At 40.4% G+C, this 19,961-nt stretch overlaps 1 protein-coding gene across 1 annotated transcript in view; it reads left to right on the top strand.

Moving 5' to 3' along the window:
• IQCM (IQ motif containing M) overlaps positions 1-19,961 on the top strand; it is a 1,609,700-nt gene that overhangs the window by 636,503 nt on the left and 953,236 nt on the right. The window contains exon 6 of the mRNA XM_078676908.1: positions 9,120-9,190. Coding sequence (XP_078533034.1) covers positions 9,120-9,190 — 71 coding nt within the window. The remainder of the gene's footprint in view (positions 1-9,119; positions 9,191-19,961) is intronic.

Genomic DNA, 19,961 nt, shown 5'->3' with positions numbered 1-19,961 from the left:
CTTGAAGTAATGCATTTTAGCTGAAAGATGAGCAGAAGAAGTCCAAGCCTTACCTCCAACTATGTACTTATGTGCTTGTCTTCTTTGCTGTTTCACATGCTTTTCCTGAGATTTCATTACATTTAATAAAACATTGTGTTGAATTTTCTAAAGATTCTGAAAAAGGTCTTAAAGTGCTGGAACTTTGTTTCAGTTGAAGGAAGTAATGAAAATGTTCTAAGATGATAGCCATAGATGTGGAAAAATGGGCTATAGCCAGTGGAAGAAATGTATAGGAGAATTCCGCTGATGGCAGTAGGGGCTACCAATTTGATTCCACAACATTTAAGAACCAACGTAAATACATTTCTAACAATTTGTTTAGTCATTTAGTCCGGTCATTGATTTGAGGGTGGAATCCAGATGAAAAAGCTGTATGGATTCCTAGGTTGTGGCTAAGTTGAGTATACATTTTAGAAGCAAATTGAACTCCCCTATCAGAAACTATTTTCCTTGGAGGTCTTTGTAGTCGGTCTATTCAGAAAAGAAGACTATTGCCAGTTTCGAAGCTGAAGAAACCTTGATCAGTGAAGAGAAATGAGTCATCTTGGAAACAGAGCCGAGAGTCACCATAATAATAGTACATCCTTCAGACCTTGACAGAGCCACAATAAAATCAATGGAAATAAATGATTTGGGTTGTTGAGACAATTATAAAGACTGCCAAAGCCTAAATATAGCTTGTGTCTCTTGTGCACAGATACCACAAGACTTAACATATTTGGTTACAACTTAATGGGCAGAAGCCCATCAAAATCTTCAAATAGTGATGTCTTGAGTCACATTTCAAACTTTATGACAGGCAAAGAAAGAGTCATGACTAGTTTGTAGAATTATTTCTGTAAATTTCTAATAGGATGAATAATAAAAGGGATGAATAGTTTCTTACTTGGAATGTTGCTCACCAAGCATATTTCTTTAAATTGCTAGTTTCTACACTGACTTATGTTATACAGGAATGTATGTTATGATGAAATCATATATATGAGAAAGTGGATTATTAGTTTGGGTGGATGGTAGTCCACCACAAGTTATAATGCCATTATTCTTGTTAGGTCCAGTAAAGGTTTTAGTCATTTAAACCGGAGTTCACCCCTGGTAGCTATAGACAGGCTTAATTTAAGAAAATGTGTAAAGCATTTAGAAGTACCTAAATAGTAAGTTGACAACACAATAAAATCCCACTTCAATTTTTGAACATAGAAAATAATTTAATGAATAAGATGATGCCAAAAATACAATATGGGAAACTGGGGATATGAATTTTTAGACTTTTTAATGAAAATATCACCAACAAGGGTTAAGTGCCAACCGAGGTCTTCTGGTTGCACTTGGCCTGTTACTACACATGATTTATCGTAGTAGGATCAGATGCAAAACCGTCAATGCTCCTCTTGTTGAACACTTTAGTGAAAAAGGACACACTGAGAATGAGATAAAATGGTGATCTTACCCCCGAGATGTGGAGATCTGTCGAACATGTTGAACAAGGAGGAGCTCAAATGGATCCTGAGAACTGACAGCCTGAACTCGGGGCTCAATCTGCAGGAGGATTGGACTAACTTAACGTAATCTGGGCCAGATCTATTGTCAATGCCTTATTCCTGTGTTTCGTGTTTCACTAGTATATGTACGTCCCTCCTCAATCAATTGTACTTCCCCTTTCCACCTTGTTCTGTTCAGTTGGTGACGTTCACTCTCGGTGCATGTTTTTACACACCCAATATGGCCGCCACATTGTCCTACACTTATTCTTACTATCACATGGGGCCCGACTCCAGCCAATTTCGAGCTTCCTTACTACCCTTGTTAACCCTCTTCCTCAGCTGTATGCCAGCGCAACTGCCAAGGAAGACACCCTGCCCATCGACACGGTAAGCCTGCTCTACCGTTTCACATCATTAGTATGAGGTCCTCCCCAATTGGATGTAAGACTGACCTGTTTTTTTCTTTTCCACCGGTCTCTCTTAGGCTTACTTTCCCCAATAACGCGACCGAGCAATCCGCTGGCGCGCTACTGCAAGTCTCCCGTATTATGGGTAAGAACTACTCCCGCACATACTTTTTACGGGCCGTGCATGCCTTACTGCAGATACTATGAACCTTGCTTTACCTTCGCAGGATGACGGGCATTTTATCCCCTACTTTCCGCATAATTCAACACACAACCGAGCCACTGCCGGTTTATGTCCTCGAGGCTCGGGTAAGAAGCCTTTCACGTCCTACTTTCTCTGGACCATGCATGTAGAAACTATAAGTAGCTATAACCGGTTCTCATATTCCTTATTCTCAGGTTGTCCTATCACTCGACCTTCTCTATTTTCCGCCTGGCCTACACTTTTTGTTCGGGCCTCATTGGTAAGCGTTTGCGGTAATTGGTTGACCGTTTGCCCACAAGACGTTTTTAGTCACTTTAAACCCACTATTCACTCATTGTTCGCCCATACACCTTCGGTACTTGTCTGACCCACCTACACTTTTACTCACCATGATTCAGAGGTAATCGATTTATGGATGCGGCTGCTATTTTTATCATGACCTCCCAGCGTTCTCACAATTATAGAAAATTCTCGTGGTCGTCTACATTTTAACTGGTTGGCTTATCCTACCAAATAGCAACTGTACCTCACCATCACTGGTACAATATTACCTCGCTCGTTCGTATGTCACCATCACTGGTATTTTATTACTTCACAATTATTGTCAGATCAACTAATTTATCCTTGTATGCCTTTCTCCCCATTTTTCCTTCCCTTTAGGCTTCTGAGGCTTTTACTGTTTAGGCATTATTTTGTCCTGATGATGATCCCTCTGATTTTATAATGGGATCGAAACGCCGTCGACTTTTCTAAACACCATATACTGTGAATGTATACCTTATGTGATATGCTCGTAATGGTGTGAATTGAATTTCCGTTACTGTTTCACTCACAGAAATCCGTAGCTTTTGCCTAAACACCTTGTTCTGTCTGTTTGTTAATTCTTCACCATGCCAATTTGTAAGCGTTAGGGTACAGGCTTGTGCCCTACTTCGAAGAATTGTTGAAGGTATTTTGTGTGATTCCTTTTAAAGTAAAAGACTGGGACCTCTGTCCGGCTGGACAAGTCATAACTAAATATAGTTTCCATTCTGTCTATATTTATTGTTGTCCGTATATTACCTATGCATGGGACCACTGTTGTTCTAAAAAATTAACATATTTGGTTACAACTTAATGGACAGAAGCCCATCAAAATCTTCAAATAGTGATGTCTTGAGTCACATTTCGAACTTTATGACAGGCAAACAAAGAGTCATGACTAGTTTGTAGAATTATTTCTGTAAATTTCTAATAGGATGAATAATAAAAGGGATGAATAGTTTCTTACTTGGAATGTTGCTCACCAAGCATATTTCTTTAAATTGCCAGTTTCTAAACTGACTTATGTTATGCAGGAATGTATGTTATGATGAAATCATATATATGAGAAAGTGGATTATTAGTTTGGGTGGATGGTAGTCCACCACAAGTTATAATGTCATTATTCTTGTTAGGTCCAGTAAAGGTTTCAGTAATTTAAACCAGAGCTCACCCCTGGTAGCTATAGACAGGTTTAATTTAAGAAAATGTGTAAAGCATTTAGAAGTACCTAAATAGTTAAAAAGTTGACAACACAACACAATAAAATCCCACTTCAATTTTTGAAAATAGAAAATAATTTAATGATTAAGATGATGCCAAAAATACAATATGGGAAACTGGGGATATGAATTTTTAGACTTTTTAATGAAAATATCACCAACAAGGGTTAAGTGCCAACCGAGGTCTTCTGGTTGCACTTGGCCTGTTACTACACATGATTTAAGACAGACTTCGATGGAGCATAGGTCAGATGCCAAAAACAGTTTATCCAAGTTGGAAGTGTTGCCTTCTGACTCAGTCCCTAAAATGGAAGTCAAAAATGCTTAAAGGGGCAAGGCAGCAGGCTGTTGATGAGAAGGGCTTCACAGATCCAGATAACCACTGGTCGAAGTACAGGTGAAGCTGTTGGCTTTTGGCAGGAAAGCTCTGAGCAGGAGAAATGTAAATTTCATGCTCAAGAAGGTCCATCACAGGCTAGATACTTTTTGTGACTTCGCCTGGTGTAGATTTCAACGTTCGGACTGAGTGTCCGACTTAAGTTTTGGCAGACGGAGTATTCTCAGTCGACTGGTGAAGGACTTAACATTCACCAAGCCCTGGGTACTCCACTCAAGCTGACGGTCATTTCAAAAACATTGTCAGGAAGCGCCGTCACAGCTGTTCCTGTCAGAAGGCTGATGTACTTCTCCTTCAGCTTTTCGTTAATCCTGAAATAGGATTTTCTTTTTGAAAATATAAAAAAATTCTCCCCTTGCCATGAGAGTTCTCTCCCATGGTGATTGGAGCATCTAGCAGTTTTCACTGCCTCTTACCACCAGTGTTTTCCTGGCGGTGATGGGCAGTAAAAACTGGCCTTTATGCCCACCCATCTAAATCAGGTGGGCGGACATTGAGATCAGGCTCTGATGGCCCTTAATCTGTTGGGACATCCGACGGGTGTGACCATAGCAGAGAGGCAGAAGTCTCCGCCATATTTACACCAAAGGCCCACCCGCTTCTAAATCTGAAGGTTGGACCATTATGTTGGTGGTAAGGATACTCCATCACCAACATATACATTGAGCCTGTAGTCACTTTTTTGGACCTCTGATTCCCCCAGCAGGGCAAGGCTGCATGCTGTCTTTGAATAGGGCTCCACGAGGTTGAATACCCCCTAGATGACATCCTCCTGAACAGGATCAAGTGTCATAAACAAATGGACTGTGTTTTTTCTTTACTGGCCTGAAAGAAACAGGAGTGCCATCTTCGGCAACCACTATTAAAGTAGCTTATATTTTTACGAAAATAAAATTTTGTTTCACGAAAATAAACGTTACTATTTTTGGCCCAATTAATAGCCTTGTAGGTTCCCGAAACTCCACAGTCAGTTAGAACAGGAATGGAAACATTGTTCTGACTGAAGCTTAATGTGGCTGGAAGAATAAGGAAGTCAGGGAAGGACATGAGCAGGGCTTGAAGAGTATTACTCACTACCTTCCCTTCCCTTCCCTGCTTCTTGTTTCCCAAAACCTCCTTTGGTCAAAATGGAGAATCAGTGAGAAGGTGCACTTCCTGACCACAATGCAAACATAAGCCAACTTCCTCCTCCTCCTTCTCCTTTTTAATTCTTCAGTTAATGGAGGTCTAATGAGACCTAATTGCATGGATTCTTCTTCAGAAGATTTTTACGTTTGAGGCATCAGACAGAAGGGGCAATGATTTGGTTGAAAAAGTGCTCATCCTTGAACCTTCTTCTTTTCTAGTTTCCCTTTACAAATATTTCTATCAACTTGCAGTACTAGTGATATTAATTATGTCAAAGATGGTTGTTGCATGGACTGACACAACTTTTGGCTAATCATTTAGGCCTTTTCTAAACATTGAGAACAGAGTACAGTCTGTCCACTCTGAATCTCTAGCTATGATCTTAAACTTGGTGATAAATGATTGCAGATTCATTGAACCATGACTGATATCTAGTTAGAGTCTGCACTTTAGAGGTTAATATATTGACAGCTGTAAATAATTCTGGATCTTCATCTATATTATTAACAGAATGGAGGTGGTTTTGATATCACAATCTGCCTAGTCTGTCAAGAGCAGGTCTTTTGACTGTCTGTCTTAACTTAGCTTCAAGATAAGGCCTCTGGCTCTGTTTTGCCAGTTCAGACTCCATGAGGGTTGTGGATGGCATCCACACTGCCTAAGCTCAGAGTATACAAAACTGCTGAGGTTAGCAGCCTAAAACTAGGTAGATGGTAAAAGCCTAACATAAGTATTCAGTTGGGTTAACTCAATTCAGCAAGAAAGGTGGATTATTTACAAAGCTGTCAGAAGTTGGGTTTTTAGTGTGCATGAGTTGCTTTTTGAGTCATTTGGTTGTGAGTAAGTCAAGTTTAAAGACTTTGAGGGACAACTAGCAGCTACTGAGGAGGTAAGTACTCAACAGAATTCTTCACTATTAGATCACTGACTGCACCTAAGGGCTTCAAACTCCATTGTGCAAAAATTATCTTCATATTTGTGGTTTTACAGAAGGCTCAAACCTCCAGGGGGTTTCAAATAAAATAGTTTTTAAAGGTTTTTTTTTCACTGGTGGATTGATATTTTAGTAAAGGAACTCAGTGGTTATTTAGGGCCAGATATACAAAGCATTTTTCTGGTCACAAACGCCCCAATTCATAGAATTGGCTGTTTGGTACCGGGAAAAACACTTTTTTAAACTTACAAAATGCAAAATGCAATTCGGTAACTTGTTACCGAGTAGCATTTTGCAGTTGAGATTTGGTATCTAGAAGGGGCTTGTTTAGGGCGTCCCTTCCAAATACTGAATCGGTATGGTATGTGTCACTCTTTTGTGACCACATTCCGATTGCAAAACAGTGATACTTTATCACCAGTTTAAAACTGGTGGTAACACATTTGCGAAGGGGAAGCGGTCCCTTGAGGACCACATCCCCTTAGAGAATGTTCATAAAAATATATTATAAGAGCAGGCAGTGGTCCCAAGGACCACTGCCTACTCTTAAACAAGCATTTGAAATGCATTAGGTCTCGCATTTATAAGACTTTGAGCTATTGGCACTGTAAGTGTCAATAGCTTACATTTTTGAAAATGCGAGACCTATTGAATTGCAAATACTGTTTGTTTCCAAGCGACCCATGCCACGTTTGCACTTAATGGAGGCTACGCCCCTTTCTTTAGATGAGCCACATCCAAAGAAAGGGGCGTGACCTCTATTAAGTGCAAGCGCGGTGTGGGGTGCTTGGAAACAACCCCCCCCCAAAAAATATTTGTAAAGCAATAGGTCTTGCATTTGCGAGAGTGTAAGCTATTGTCATTTAGAATGCCAACAGCTCAAACTCTCCTAAATGCGAGACCTATGTCATTCCAAAGAAGCTGCCACCATTGTCCCAACTGCTTGGAAAGCAAAAGCATGCATGGCACGCTGAAGGTTGTGCCTGCAGTAAGCCAAAACTCACTATGGTAATAGTGCTTACAGACTAAATAAGACATACCATGTAACAACTGAAGTAAAAGGGCCTTTCCTCATGGAAGGTTACAAATGAAGACAAGGCGGTACTAAGGAGGGACTAACAAGCCTATTAACGAATCAGAAGCCAGCATTTACAAAGGACAAAGACACAAGCCAATAAAAAATATTTAGGCTCGACCTAAAATTGAAACTGCAAAGTTTATTTTTTTCTTTTTAGATACATCCCATTTCCCTTTAGGGAAAACAGGCCGCATTAAAAAAATAAAAGATTGCTTTCTCAAAAACCAATTACACACATGGTGGTCTGCTGACCTCAGCAGGCCACCACACCTGTGATGGCTGTGGTTCCTAATGTTTTACAAATTGTGACCTACCTCAATAACATGCATGAGGTAGGTCTATTTGCGACCCACTAGGAATCGCTAATGAAACTCAAAAGAGTGTCATACATTAGGAATACCGATTTCCTAACTATGATTCAGAAAATCGTAAATAGGAAATCATTATTCTAATGTTAGTACATCTAGCCCTTAGTTCCTATGCTCTTCTGGATATGTTATACAAACACGCTTACATGACTGATATATTTGGTGAGTTTTCTGCTTCATGAATAACTTTATGATGGGGCCACACACACATTTAGAACCAGCTATGTGTGATCATGTTTTCGAAACAGAGGGAGGGAATCCTTCTGTCTGGTCGTCGGCATGGTGGCCATCATGCCTAGGTGAGGCCCCAACACCCCGGCAAGAAGTTAGAAATCTTGGGGTCTGGCTTGATGCTGACCTGTCTTTCGGACCCCAGATAGATAGGGTGACGGGCATTTGCTTCAGCGTTTTAAAAAACCTGCGGAAGGTCCTAGCTCTCCTTCCTACGGCCGCCCGTAGAACGCTGGTGCACGCCCTGGTCACTTCACGCCTGGACTTTGGCAACCTACTCTATCTGGGAGTTACCTGTAAGGCAATAAATCGACTACAGGTGCTACAGAATGCTGCAGCTCGCCTCATACTAAAACTACCTAAAAGATCGGACTCCAAAGCTGCCCTTCAGTCCCTCCATTGGTTACCAATAAGGAGCAGAGTTGAATTCAAAGCCCTCTGCACCTGTCACCGTATCCTTGCTAATAAGGCACCAGCACCACTCCAGAGCCTAGTCACCAGGTATGTCCCATCTCGCGCTCTGCGCTCCTCGCAGGGAGGCCTACTTAAGGTCCCGAGGGTGAAAAGAGCTCGCATGGGAGGAAGATCCTTTCGCTACCTGGGGGATAAGAGCTGGAATGCTCTACCTCTTAATCTACGTCTGGATCCTTCTGAATCTAGTTTTCGGAGGAAATTGAAAACACATCTCTTTTCAAAATAGCCAGGATCCCTCCCCTTCTGCTTCCCCTGAGTGCTTCAGTTAGCGCGGGGACACGCTTTTTGCGTAACCATGCGCTCTACAAATTTCCCTTAATAATAATGCACCGATGTAAACTGTAGTAAATAGGATAACTGAATAACTTCCAAGCTTGATTGGTATAACTACGTGCTCTCCAACTTGCAACTCACCTTTAAACTGTGTTTATTTCATATACATACAAATAATCAAGGATCCACCTTTTAGTAACTTGTTCATTCATCCGAACATATATTGTTATAGACACTGACTTGACTGTATCTTTGGGGTAGAAGCATGTGCAGTACAGGTATTTGTAATGATATTTATGGTTTTTTTCCAAGGCTGTTTCTATGGTTACAACCATTTTGGCAGCTAAGGCAATCCTGTCAAACATAAAAAGAACTTAGATTGATCCATGAATTATATTACTACAATTATATTCAACGCTTTCAGAATTATATTTTTTTGTGTCTCTTGTTATCAAAAGTCTCATCGTGGCACATGTTGTTACATTATGTTTGCTATATATTTAGTCGGTTAGTATTTCATTTAAGAAAAGTACCTCTTTCAGATTACCTGACAGTTTTATATTTTGTTTTGACAGTGGAATAATGAATAGTCCTAAAACCTACATGAATATCCCGGATTGTTTTAAATCTAAGAGGCAATCTACAGGTATAGTAGACAATGTTTTTATGAGTCGCATGCATGTTTCTTCTTCTTTAACTGTGAATAATACAGTGACCACACAGTTTAGACTAGTTAGGAAATATCATTTTGTACACATCTTTATGGAAATGCAAGCTATTAGCAGAAGGTGCACATATATTGTTTTTAAATGTCGGGATTATATTAATCACACAATTCATTCTAGTTAGAAAAAGTGAGCCTTTTAGAGCTAGATGTATGAAACATTTTACCGGTCGCAAAAGGCCCATTGGGCCGTTTGTGACAGGTAAAATGCTTTTAGTCATATACCCACTTATTACCGACTCACAAAATAGGGTTTGTGAGTCGCTATTAGGAAGGGGCGTGTCAGGGGCATCCCCTCCTAACAGCGAGTCGCACTGGTATGTAGGAATGTTTTGATGCCAGGAATGTGGTTGTAAAACATGCGCAGTTACCGCCATCACAAACGAGAACCCCTACCACCATCACAAACGGGAACCCCTTCCCCTTTTTGAATGTGGGCATCAACATTTTTTAAGAGCAGGCATTGGTCCCACGGACCACTGTCTATGCTTAAAAAATTAAAAGCTAGTGTTTCATTTTTATTTTTGAAATGCATCCCTTTTTCCTTTAAGGAAAACGGGCTTCATTACAAAAAGTAAATGATGTTTTTAAAAAGAAATCACAGACATGGTGGTCTGCTGACCCCAGCAGACTACCATTCCTTTGACTGTAGGCCATTCCCAATGGTCGCAAAGCGAGCCGTACCTCATGAAAATTAATGAGGTAGGTCTATTGGGAAACCCAATGGGAATCCCAAAAGGTGTCTAAGGCACATTTTTATATGGGTGTTGGCGAGTTCCTAATTGTGAATAGCAAAAACTTGCAATTAGGAAATCTCAAACTGACTGTTTGGTACATCTGGCTCTTAGACACTACTTTAAAAAATATAAATGGAGGCTAGTAGGAATTGATTCACATGGAATTATTTAAATATCGAGATTTTACACTTCAACGGTTTCCTTCTATATTTTGCTTAGATTTCTAACTTTGATAGAAATAAAAAAACTCAAAATTGTAGATTTGCATAAATTCTCCTACTGCTCTATGTTTACTGCCAGAGATTGCCCTCGGGGCAGACAACCTGCTAGAGGTGGTATTCCAAACATACTCATTACTACATCTAACGTTTAAACATTTTCTCCATCTAAAACACAGATTTCATATTATAAATTCCTCTCCGTGCATCCCTCAAAAAATACGTTTTTTGAAACTTTTCCACTCAATTTGCATTTTTATGCTAACTTTTTGTAGGAGTATATTAATGTGTGCTAATGAGTTATATTTGTGAATATACTCAAAGTTACAATTTTGTTGCTGTCTACCTCCATCCCATTGGCCACAAATTGACCCAACCCTAGAAAACGGCCACGACCCTTCCCATTAATTCCGAATTTAAAATTGTGGTGTGTGGAACATTCACAAAATATGCAGATCTTCCAACAGTGTAAGTGGAATTTGTGGTCAGATAAAGACACCAATGCTGATAATTAGGACTTGGGATTTTCCACCCCAAATTTAAATTGTTGAACAACTGAATGACCCTTGGGTGCCATCAACGATTTTGTGAATAGGGCCCTTTGATATTAAGAGAGTGTGCATAATGCAATTATCTTGTGCAAAGATAGTGGTGAAACATCACGTGCTCAAACAGAGCGAGGATTCTATTGAAACGAAGTGAGGCAGTAGTAGCCTTGTGTGAGATTGCTTTTGAGTATAGTGAAATTAACCATTCACACATGCTCGGCCGTTGTTGTGATAATTATGGAATAATTTCCTGATTCATAAAAGTACACGGGGCACTGGCTCCAGAGGATATATGGAGTTTGTGCACTGATGCCCAACTTAACAGGCAGACATATCTGCTGATTTACAAGTGTGGATGATGCCTGGCACATGTGTGTGCTGGTTCTTGAGTTAGTGAGAGTGAGTGAAACAGGCATGCAAGTAGTGGATCATTTACCCTATAATGTTTTATTTATCTTAATGAAGCCTCATTTAAATACTGTGATACATATTATTCAAATTTCGTTTAGTGTTCCGATTAATGAAACCTTTCACACACCAAGTTGTCTTGGTGAGTGACACCAAGTGTAAAAACCTACCCCAGTTTTACCTCTTACTTTTTTGTACAAGTTACTGATAAACATTTTTTGTTGTTCCTCTCACTTCTGATGAAAGCTGAAAGTTCTGCCACAATTCTTTTAGCTACTTATATTTGCTTATATTACTGCTATATTTACAGCAATCTACAGCACTGATTTTCACAGAAACGTGAGAGAGCACTCACCTAGTCCCACAAGAATACAGTTTGTCATATTATTTTTTAATGCATTGTGTAGCCTCACTTCGCGGTACAGATTGATTCTGTATGCCAGAAGGTAGAGCATACTTTCTTGTTAGATGAGATGTAGAGGGACAACCTATAACTGACCTGAGGTTAGTGGAAGGCTTCCTAGATGACGTTCATACTTAGGCTCTTCCTGAAGGATGGAGGCTTGACAGGGCCCGTACTGGAGTTCATTGGATTCCAGAGGACTACATCATACTTTCAAATTCAATCAATTAAATATTTTTTATTTGATTATAAAAGCTATGCATAACAGCTTATCAAAACATCAACATAAAAAAAGACGAAGATTACATACATTTCCAAATCACAAATAATTGCAACCGGTAGCTATCAAAAGAATATAACACTTTTTCATAGTAAATGTCATATAAAATTGACCTGCATAAAATTAAGACAGCTTATTTTCCATGACTCTCAATCAAGAAAATCTATCCCACATATGGCATTCTGAACATGTTGATAGTAAAAAAAGATCACTTAGTTATCATTTTCTAAAACTGTGGATTCAGAATGTTACTCTAGAACTGGTGGTGGCAGCATCTGGCTGTCCAACATGGCAACGGGTCAGGATTAGGGTGGGTTGAAGCTTTAGTTACGTTGGGGTAATTTGCATAATTTAAGGAAATTTAGTACGTGAAAGTCCAGAAATGACACCTATTTAGATGCGTGTATGGGTATGTAAGTACCTTGACAACATACATAGCATCAAGGTACACACAAGTGGAGTTAAGTGTAATAACCATGTAGTAATTAATCTATCTATCTGTCTGTCTGTCTGTAACAAGTGGAGTTAAGTGTAATAACCATGTAGTAATTTATCTATCTATCTATCTGTCTGTCTGTGTGTCTGTCTGTATGTCATACATGTTTTGATGATTTTATTGCATCAACTGCAGTGGTGTAAAAACCTATATATCTCAGGCAACTATGAAATATGGAAAATATTGCATGGTTGCTCATGAAATGTGCATTTCAGAGTCTTAATGACATCCACCAAAACACTCTGCAGGGCTTTACCAAGAATGTGTGGCATGGAGGACCAAATTATGTGTCAAGGTTATCATATTTACGAAGCAAAATTGCAAATTATGGGGCACATTCTCTAACAGTATTATTTTCATCCGTTTGCCGTAAAAATAACATTTTGATGAATCTGCAATTTTTTCAAGTTATTTAGAAAATTATGTGGCAAATGCAGTAAATCCATAATTATGTGTGAAGCACTATAGCCACAGAATCACATAAATCCCGACACTCACATTTGACCATTGTTTTATCAAAAAAGTATTCAAGAAAGTCAAACAGAAGCTAAGCATTCTAATTTCAATCAGCCACATTGTTTGTTGATATCACCACTGCTACAATAGACTCCACTGCTTCTTAACCTTATCCCCCAGAGAAGGCCAAGCCCTTGGGGGTCATTGATGCAAGTAGAACGCCTGAAGGGCTCAATCCCCTTCGACAGAAAGCACTGCTGAAGGGGGGCACCACTGTGCACCTTTGTGTTGCTCTACCGTTTCCCCTCTTCCTGTACTAGTGACTGGGAGGAGGAGAGAAGGACTGCACCATTTGTAGTTTGCCAAGGAGGACCTGGGTGGGAATCGAGTAATTTCGGCATGGCGGGGACCGGCCAGGCAGCACAGGAGTGGGCTCCCTGTGCTGCTCCAATGATCTAGGTGGCTGGTGGTGCCCTAGGAGAGACCAGGAGATGGTAATACAAATGGCTGGATATCTTAAAAAGACACAGATTTTTTGGTAGCAGATAATCCCAGAACACCAGCATTTTCTACTCTATCTAAAATACATAAAGGGACTGTTCCAGTCTTGGGCCGTCCCATAGTATCTGGTATTAATTAAGCAGTAGAACCACTCTCTAAATTCAGTCACATGTTTCTGAGACCTATGGTAGAAGACACTACCACTTACATCAGGGATACAAAGGGCCTCTTACTTCCGATCCATGATATCACATTTGACCCCTCTAGAATTTTCCTGATTGGACTAGTTGTGGAAAATCTCTGTACTAGCCTACCCCAAACAGAGACACTGCAGGTGATTGAAAAACTGTTATTTTCTCTCCCCTGGCCTCACAACACCCCCAGATAGTTTGTCTTAGCATGCATTTCTCTTGCCATCAGTAGGAATTACTTTGAATATAACAAAACATTATACCTACAGTCCCACAGGACATCTAAAGGCTGGAAATTTGCCCCTAGTATAGCATGCATCCATGTGCACCATCTAGAGGGAAATAGAATTGTGTGACCAGAACCCATTCATATATAAAATAAAGTTATGGAAGAGGTACATTGATGACATGCTGCTCATCTTGTAAGGGTGCTATAAGCCGACTGGGTCTTTCATGACTTGGCTTAACAATCAGGATGACTATTTAAAATTCACATGCACTGTTGAGTGAGAATCTCTCCTTTTCTAGACATCATCCATGAGAACGGGCACCTTATAACTGACACCTAACAACAGACAGGAATAGGCTCCTGAGATTCTAGTGTTTTCACCCCTACCCATTATGTGGAGACTGGCGACCACTGGGGAGGAAAAGCTGCCTGAATGTGAGGGCTCACTGATGTAGCATTCCTGGAGGTGAGAAGTGCCCTCTTCATCCAAAACAAAGTTTTTTCCGTTATCGGCTGATGATATTTGAAGCAGACGTCATGCGTCTGACTGGATTAACGCCGCTGTGATGTGTGGTGCGCAGTGGCTAATCAATGAGAAGTACCTGAAGAGTTTTTCCTGTCAGACGGATGGTTCTTCTAAATGATTAATTGTGTCCTTTCAGTAAGCCCCGTTTTTTCAATTTCTCGATGTATGATACGTGCTTCCTGTTTGCCAAGCGATATCAAAGGGGATGATGGACGGAGTGTTGGAGCAAATCAAACACTCACCCCCAGTAAACTTATCTGGGTTTAATCCATCATCATTCTTTAGCTCACTCCACCACCCCAGTTCAGACATGGCCATATGCAAATCAGTGTGACCCTGTGCCTCATGGGAACAGTCCAGCCCGAACTGCCAAGCCATGCCTTCCCTGGACCGGAAACAAGCATCTTGGGACCGGTTTCTGACTAATCAGCCATCATCAGTCAGGCTAGCTTGAATCCAGTGGCAAAGTGAGCAAGGGACCCACGTCTGGGCATACCCTGCCAACTTAGGGCGAACAAAGCGATACCAAAGGGGATGATGGACGGAGCCTTGGAGCAAATCAAACACTCACCCCCGTCAACTGATCTGGGTTTAATCCTTCATCATTCTTTAGGTCACTCCAACACCCCAGTTCAGACATGGCCATATGCAAACCAGTCTGACTCTGTGCCTTATGGGAACAGTCCAGCCCGAACTGCCAAGCCATGTCTTCCCTGGACCAGAAACAAGCATCCTGGGACCGGTTTCTGGCTAATCAGCCGCCATCAGCCAGGCTAGCTTGAGTCCAGTGGCAAAGTGAGCAAGGGACCCACGTCTGGGCATACCCTGCCAACTTAGGGCAAACAAAGAGATACTAAAAGGGATGATGGACGGAGCGTTGGAGCAAATCAAACACTCACCCCCAGTCAACTGATCTGGGTTTAATCTATCATCATTCTTTAGCTCACCCCACCTCCACAGTTCAGACATGGCCATATTGAAATCAGTCTGACCCTGTGCCTCCAGTCCAGCCCAAACTGCCAAGCCATGTCTTCCCTGGACCGGAAACAAGAATCCTGGGACCAGTTTCTGGCTAATCATGGGCAATGTTTAAGATTTCACAGGAACTGTACTATGACAAGAGACTTCAAACAACAATCTGATGATCTCTGTATAGAACTCAGGGACAGAAGTATCCAGGACATATCATTCAGAAGTCACTTTTACACAGTTAGGGAGAGAGAGGGAGGGTGGAAAGGAGAGAAAATGTATTGGGTAGTTTTGGTTAATATTTATTAAAAATAGGACAACACCCTTGAATTCAATTTTTAATAACTTAAAAATAGCTGTGTAACAGTTTTTCTAGCTGACCCCATTCCCAGAGATATAGTGGTATTAGTTTAATCTGGGACCGCTATGTGGTCAACAGTGATACTAGCTTGTTGGCCCTTGTCACTGTAGGACATGATAACATTAATTTTCTGTATGACACACTTTTAAATACAGTGCACCTTGGGGGGCGACGTCAGTCACGGCGCAAGATGGCCGCTTGATTCTGGAGCTCCACGCCAAATGGAGATGTCAAAATACTGGCAAGTATTTTAGCGGCGGAGCTTAGAAAAGTAATTCCCTCCCTAATACATCATTTGCATATTGGTTTTGTCCCAGGTCGATCATCCAGAAATCATCTTAGAACATTAGACCATACCTTATGGTCCGCTAGAGATTTAATGGAAGATGCAGTCGCTCTTTCTTTGGATGCAGAGAAAGCGTTTGACCGCATTGACTGGGTTTATCTGTTTGCCACTATGAAACATTTTGGTTTAGGTGAGAAGTTTATTTCTATGGTTTACTTACTATATGACAACCATAGAGCTCAGGTTAATTGTGGAGATTTTCTTTCTGATCCTTTCTCAAATTCAAAGAGGTACCCGTCAAGGTTGCCCATTGTCACCCGTCTTATTCTCATTAGCGATGGAACCTCTTGCTTCCCTTATTCGTCACTCATCTTAGATTTAGGGCATACCTATACCGGGAGGAATTTCCAAAATATATTTATACGCTGATGATGTTCTTCTCACGAATAAAGATCTTCCTTACCAAATTTGCTTGAAATTATTAAGCAGTTCTCAGTGATTTCTGGTTCTCAAGTGAACTGGGCCAAAAGTGAAGCTCTACCACTCTCTCCTTGTACCACAAAAGCTTCGATAGATGGATATCCTTTTTGCTGGTAATCGTCTCAATTAAAATATTTAGGAATCCTGATCAATCGTGGTTTGGAGAGAATGGCTTCAGATAACATCTCTCCTCTCATAGCACAAATGGAAATTGATTTTGTAAAATGGTCTCTTTTGAGTTTCTCCATGTGGGGAAGTACACAGGCGGTGAGAATGGTTACTTTGCCCCGATTTACTTATGCCTTAGGAATGCTTCCGATTATTATACCCCTCACCACACTTTGCCGCATTCGATCCTTTGTCTGGGACAACTATGCGACCTCGTTTGTCTGCTGCTAAACTAATAGCACATCGCTTTCATGGCGATCTAAGTTTATCATCAATAGAGCACTACTCCCTAGCTTTACACCATTCACAGCTGCCTTACTTGCTCCCAGGTGCAACTGACTCTCCTCAATGGGTCTCAACAGAACGCTCAATACTTGAATGTGAGGACGGTCTTAATTTTTTATACAATGTTCGTAAACCTAGAATTACCCCTGCCCATCCCATGCTCTATTCCACATCTCAAGCCTGGCAATGTGCACATCGTCTATTGAGAACTGCCCATAATTTACATTCTAAAGCTCCAATCTGGAAGAATGAAAATATTTGTATTAATGGATGAGCACTTTCCTGGCCTGAGTGGAGCTCAAGAGGAATCTTAATCTTAGATCAGCTTATAGTAGGCGGTGAACTGAAATCTGTTGGCCTTCTTTGTGAAGAAATTGATCTTCCTTTACATCAGGCCTAAAGATACTTACAACTTCAACATTGTCTGAAGAGTTGTCTTGGCCCTCCACCTAGGACATTACAAACTTCGCCAATATTGACTTATCTTTATAATTGGGGTCGGCATAAAGGTGTAATGTCGGGTTTATATAATACTCTGATTAACCATTTATACTCACAGCCACTTCTTACTGCTCTCCGTGATAAATGGCAGGAATGTCTGCATATTACTATAGACGAAGATACCTGGCCAGGCATGTTGGAAGTCCTGGACAAGGGCACTCGTGAAGCAGGAATGAAGTTTTATCTTTTTAAACCTTTACATGATTGGCATTGGACTACCTTAAAGTTGCAACAAGCTGGATTATCATCGCATTCTAGGTGTTGGAGATGCCCTGGGGCTAATTGTGACCTTTTACATATAATCTGTGAGTGTCCCTTTATAAAAAATGTTGATCACAAATAGAAGCTGGCCTACTGGAAACTATTCCTCTTACACTTCCTCATACAACTGCCACTATTTTGCTATGTGACCTTAGAAGTGGTCCAACTATTTCATGACCTCAGAGTAGCCTCTTACACACTGCACTTTCTATGGCTACGCTATGTGTTTTAAGACTGTGGAAATCACCTAACCCTGCCTCCAAAGAGGATTGGTTGGTTGCAATGATACAAACAGCATCATATGAACATGTAATCTATAAAATGCAGGACCAAGAACAAATATTCCAGCAGGTGTAGACCCCCTTTCTTCAAGATTCCTGAAATTTGACTTCCCTTTTCTTTTCTTTCCCTTCTTTAGTAGATATATATCATTTTTGCCTTTTTTACTGTTTCCTTTCTTTTGTCCTTTTTCCTCTTCTATATTAAGTTACAGGTGTATCCTCTTTGTCCCATACTGATTTATGTATTAAAACATTATTTGGTATGTTTCTGTAATTGTATATCTGTAATCTCCAATAGAAAATGATGAAAAAAATAAATACAATGCACCCTACCTTGTGGGCAACAAGACCTGCTAACATTTAAAAGGGAGGTGTTTATCTGTCATAAAGGGTTGTTTTAAAAGGTTTCAATGCAGGTTTTGCACTGCATCAATCAGGCTATAATAGTAGGCCTGAAGCCATGTTTTCTTTTGTCAAACTAGTGGATGGCACAATAACTACTGCAGTCCATGCATAGGGGTATTTCCACACCATTTACTACGACTGTTTAGAAAAGTTAATTATGCCACTCAGGGGGTAGCCAGTTTCTCCATGTTTTAGGGGTCAGATCCCATACACTGGGCACTGGACATCAGTATTCCACTGTGCAGAGTTGACAAATAACCAATAAAATAAGATTCAGCAAAAGGCAAACAATTTGCGGTGACAACGCAAGGAAGGCAGATCGCAGTGATCACTGATGTGCACAATGGCCATTCACTCTCAATGGCATCAATTTATGCCACCAACCAGGTGTTGGAAGCCTTCCAGTGACAGACCAGCAAGAAAGAGATAACTGGCATTGCACCAGAACTATGAATCCTCGGTGGTGCCTTCAACCTAGTGATGTGCCCACATCAATGAATAGTGCAGAAGTCACGTGTGGCAATTTTAGATATATATATATGCAGATGGTAAACGATGGTTGGATGTTTTAGGGTTATTAGATGCATGGAATTATAGACATACTCTGGCTATGGACTACTCACACTACTCTCTTGCACATGAACAAGTGCCAAAATAGATTATCTGTCTTGTAGATAATGCCAAGTAGAAAACTTGGAGAGAGTTGATCAAGGTCTTCAGGCAATATTGGATCATGGTTCAGTCACTGCCAAATTTCACTGGCCCACCCAGGGAGGCAATGAGGACAGGACCATGGAAGTTAAAGGACGATGTACCTAAAAACTCCATAATATTAGACACTGTAAAGATGCAGATTAAGGAATACCTAATCCATTACATCATAGGTGAGGTGGAGGGATCACTGACAAAATATCGAAGTTAAAAATATTGAAGTTAAAAATATTGAAGTAAAAAATATTGATTTCAAAATATAGAGTGCAAAAATATTGAATCCCTATACATATACAGGCCCAAAAATATTGGAAAAAAATTGATGTAAAAAATATAGTTGTACAAAATATTGAATTTTATATATACATATAAAAAGTAGGTTTAATATAAATAAAAAAATATATAGTGAATATACTTAAGTAAAAGAGTTAAACACACATACATAATAATTCATATATATTTCCTTTAAAACAATTAATAAACTATTAATTTTAATTTGTGTTATATTAACATTATGTAGAAATTGACATATTTAGTGAAATACTAACTGTAACAGTAGGCTGTTATAATTTATAATAATTATAATATAACAATATTTAAAACTTAATTAGCAGTAATTAACATATGGGTGGAAAAAGTGTCACACCACAGCTATGATACCTGACTTCGACCAACACCGTTCACAGTTCGATTCCCGGCTCCAGCGGCATGTTAGCCCACAACTATGTCACTGTGGGCAACACCTTGCTTAATCTTCCCAACGCCTCCGAGCGCCAGCACACCTTTCCGGGGGTGCTTGTAAGCTTTACAAATGCTGGTATTTTATTAATTTAAAAACATAGGGGCCCATTATGATGTTGGGTGGATTGCCTCCACCAGGCTGGCGGTAGCCACCGCCGGCCTGGCGGAGGCAATCCGCCCGACATCCATTGCCCAATTCCCCCCGCCATATTAGGTGGCGGGGGGGACCGCAGCGGTGAAAAACACCGCCC

The sequence above is a fragment of the Lissotriton helveticus genome, chromosome 2_1, assembly GCF_964261635.1.
Source record: "Lissotriton helveticus chromosome 2_1, aLisHel1.1, whole genome shotgun sequence".
NCBI classification, from domain to species: Eukaryota; Metazoa; Chordata; class Amphibia; order Caudata; family Salamandridae; genus Lissotriton; species Lissotriton helveticus.
Note: the sequence above shows the minus strand (reverse complement) of the source record. Positions and strands in the feature narration are given on the sequence as shown.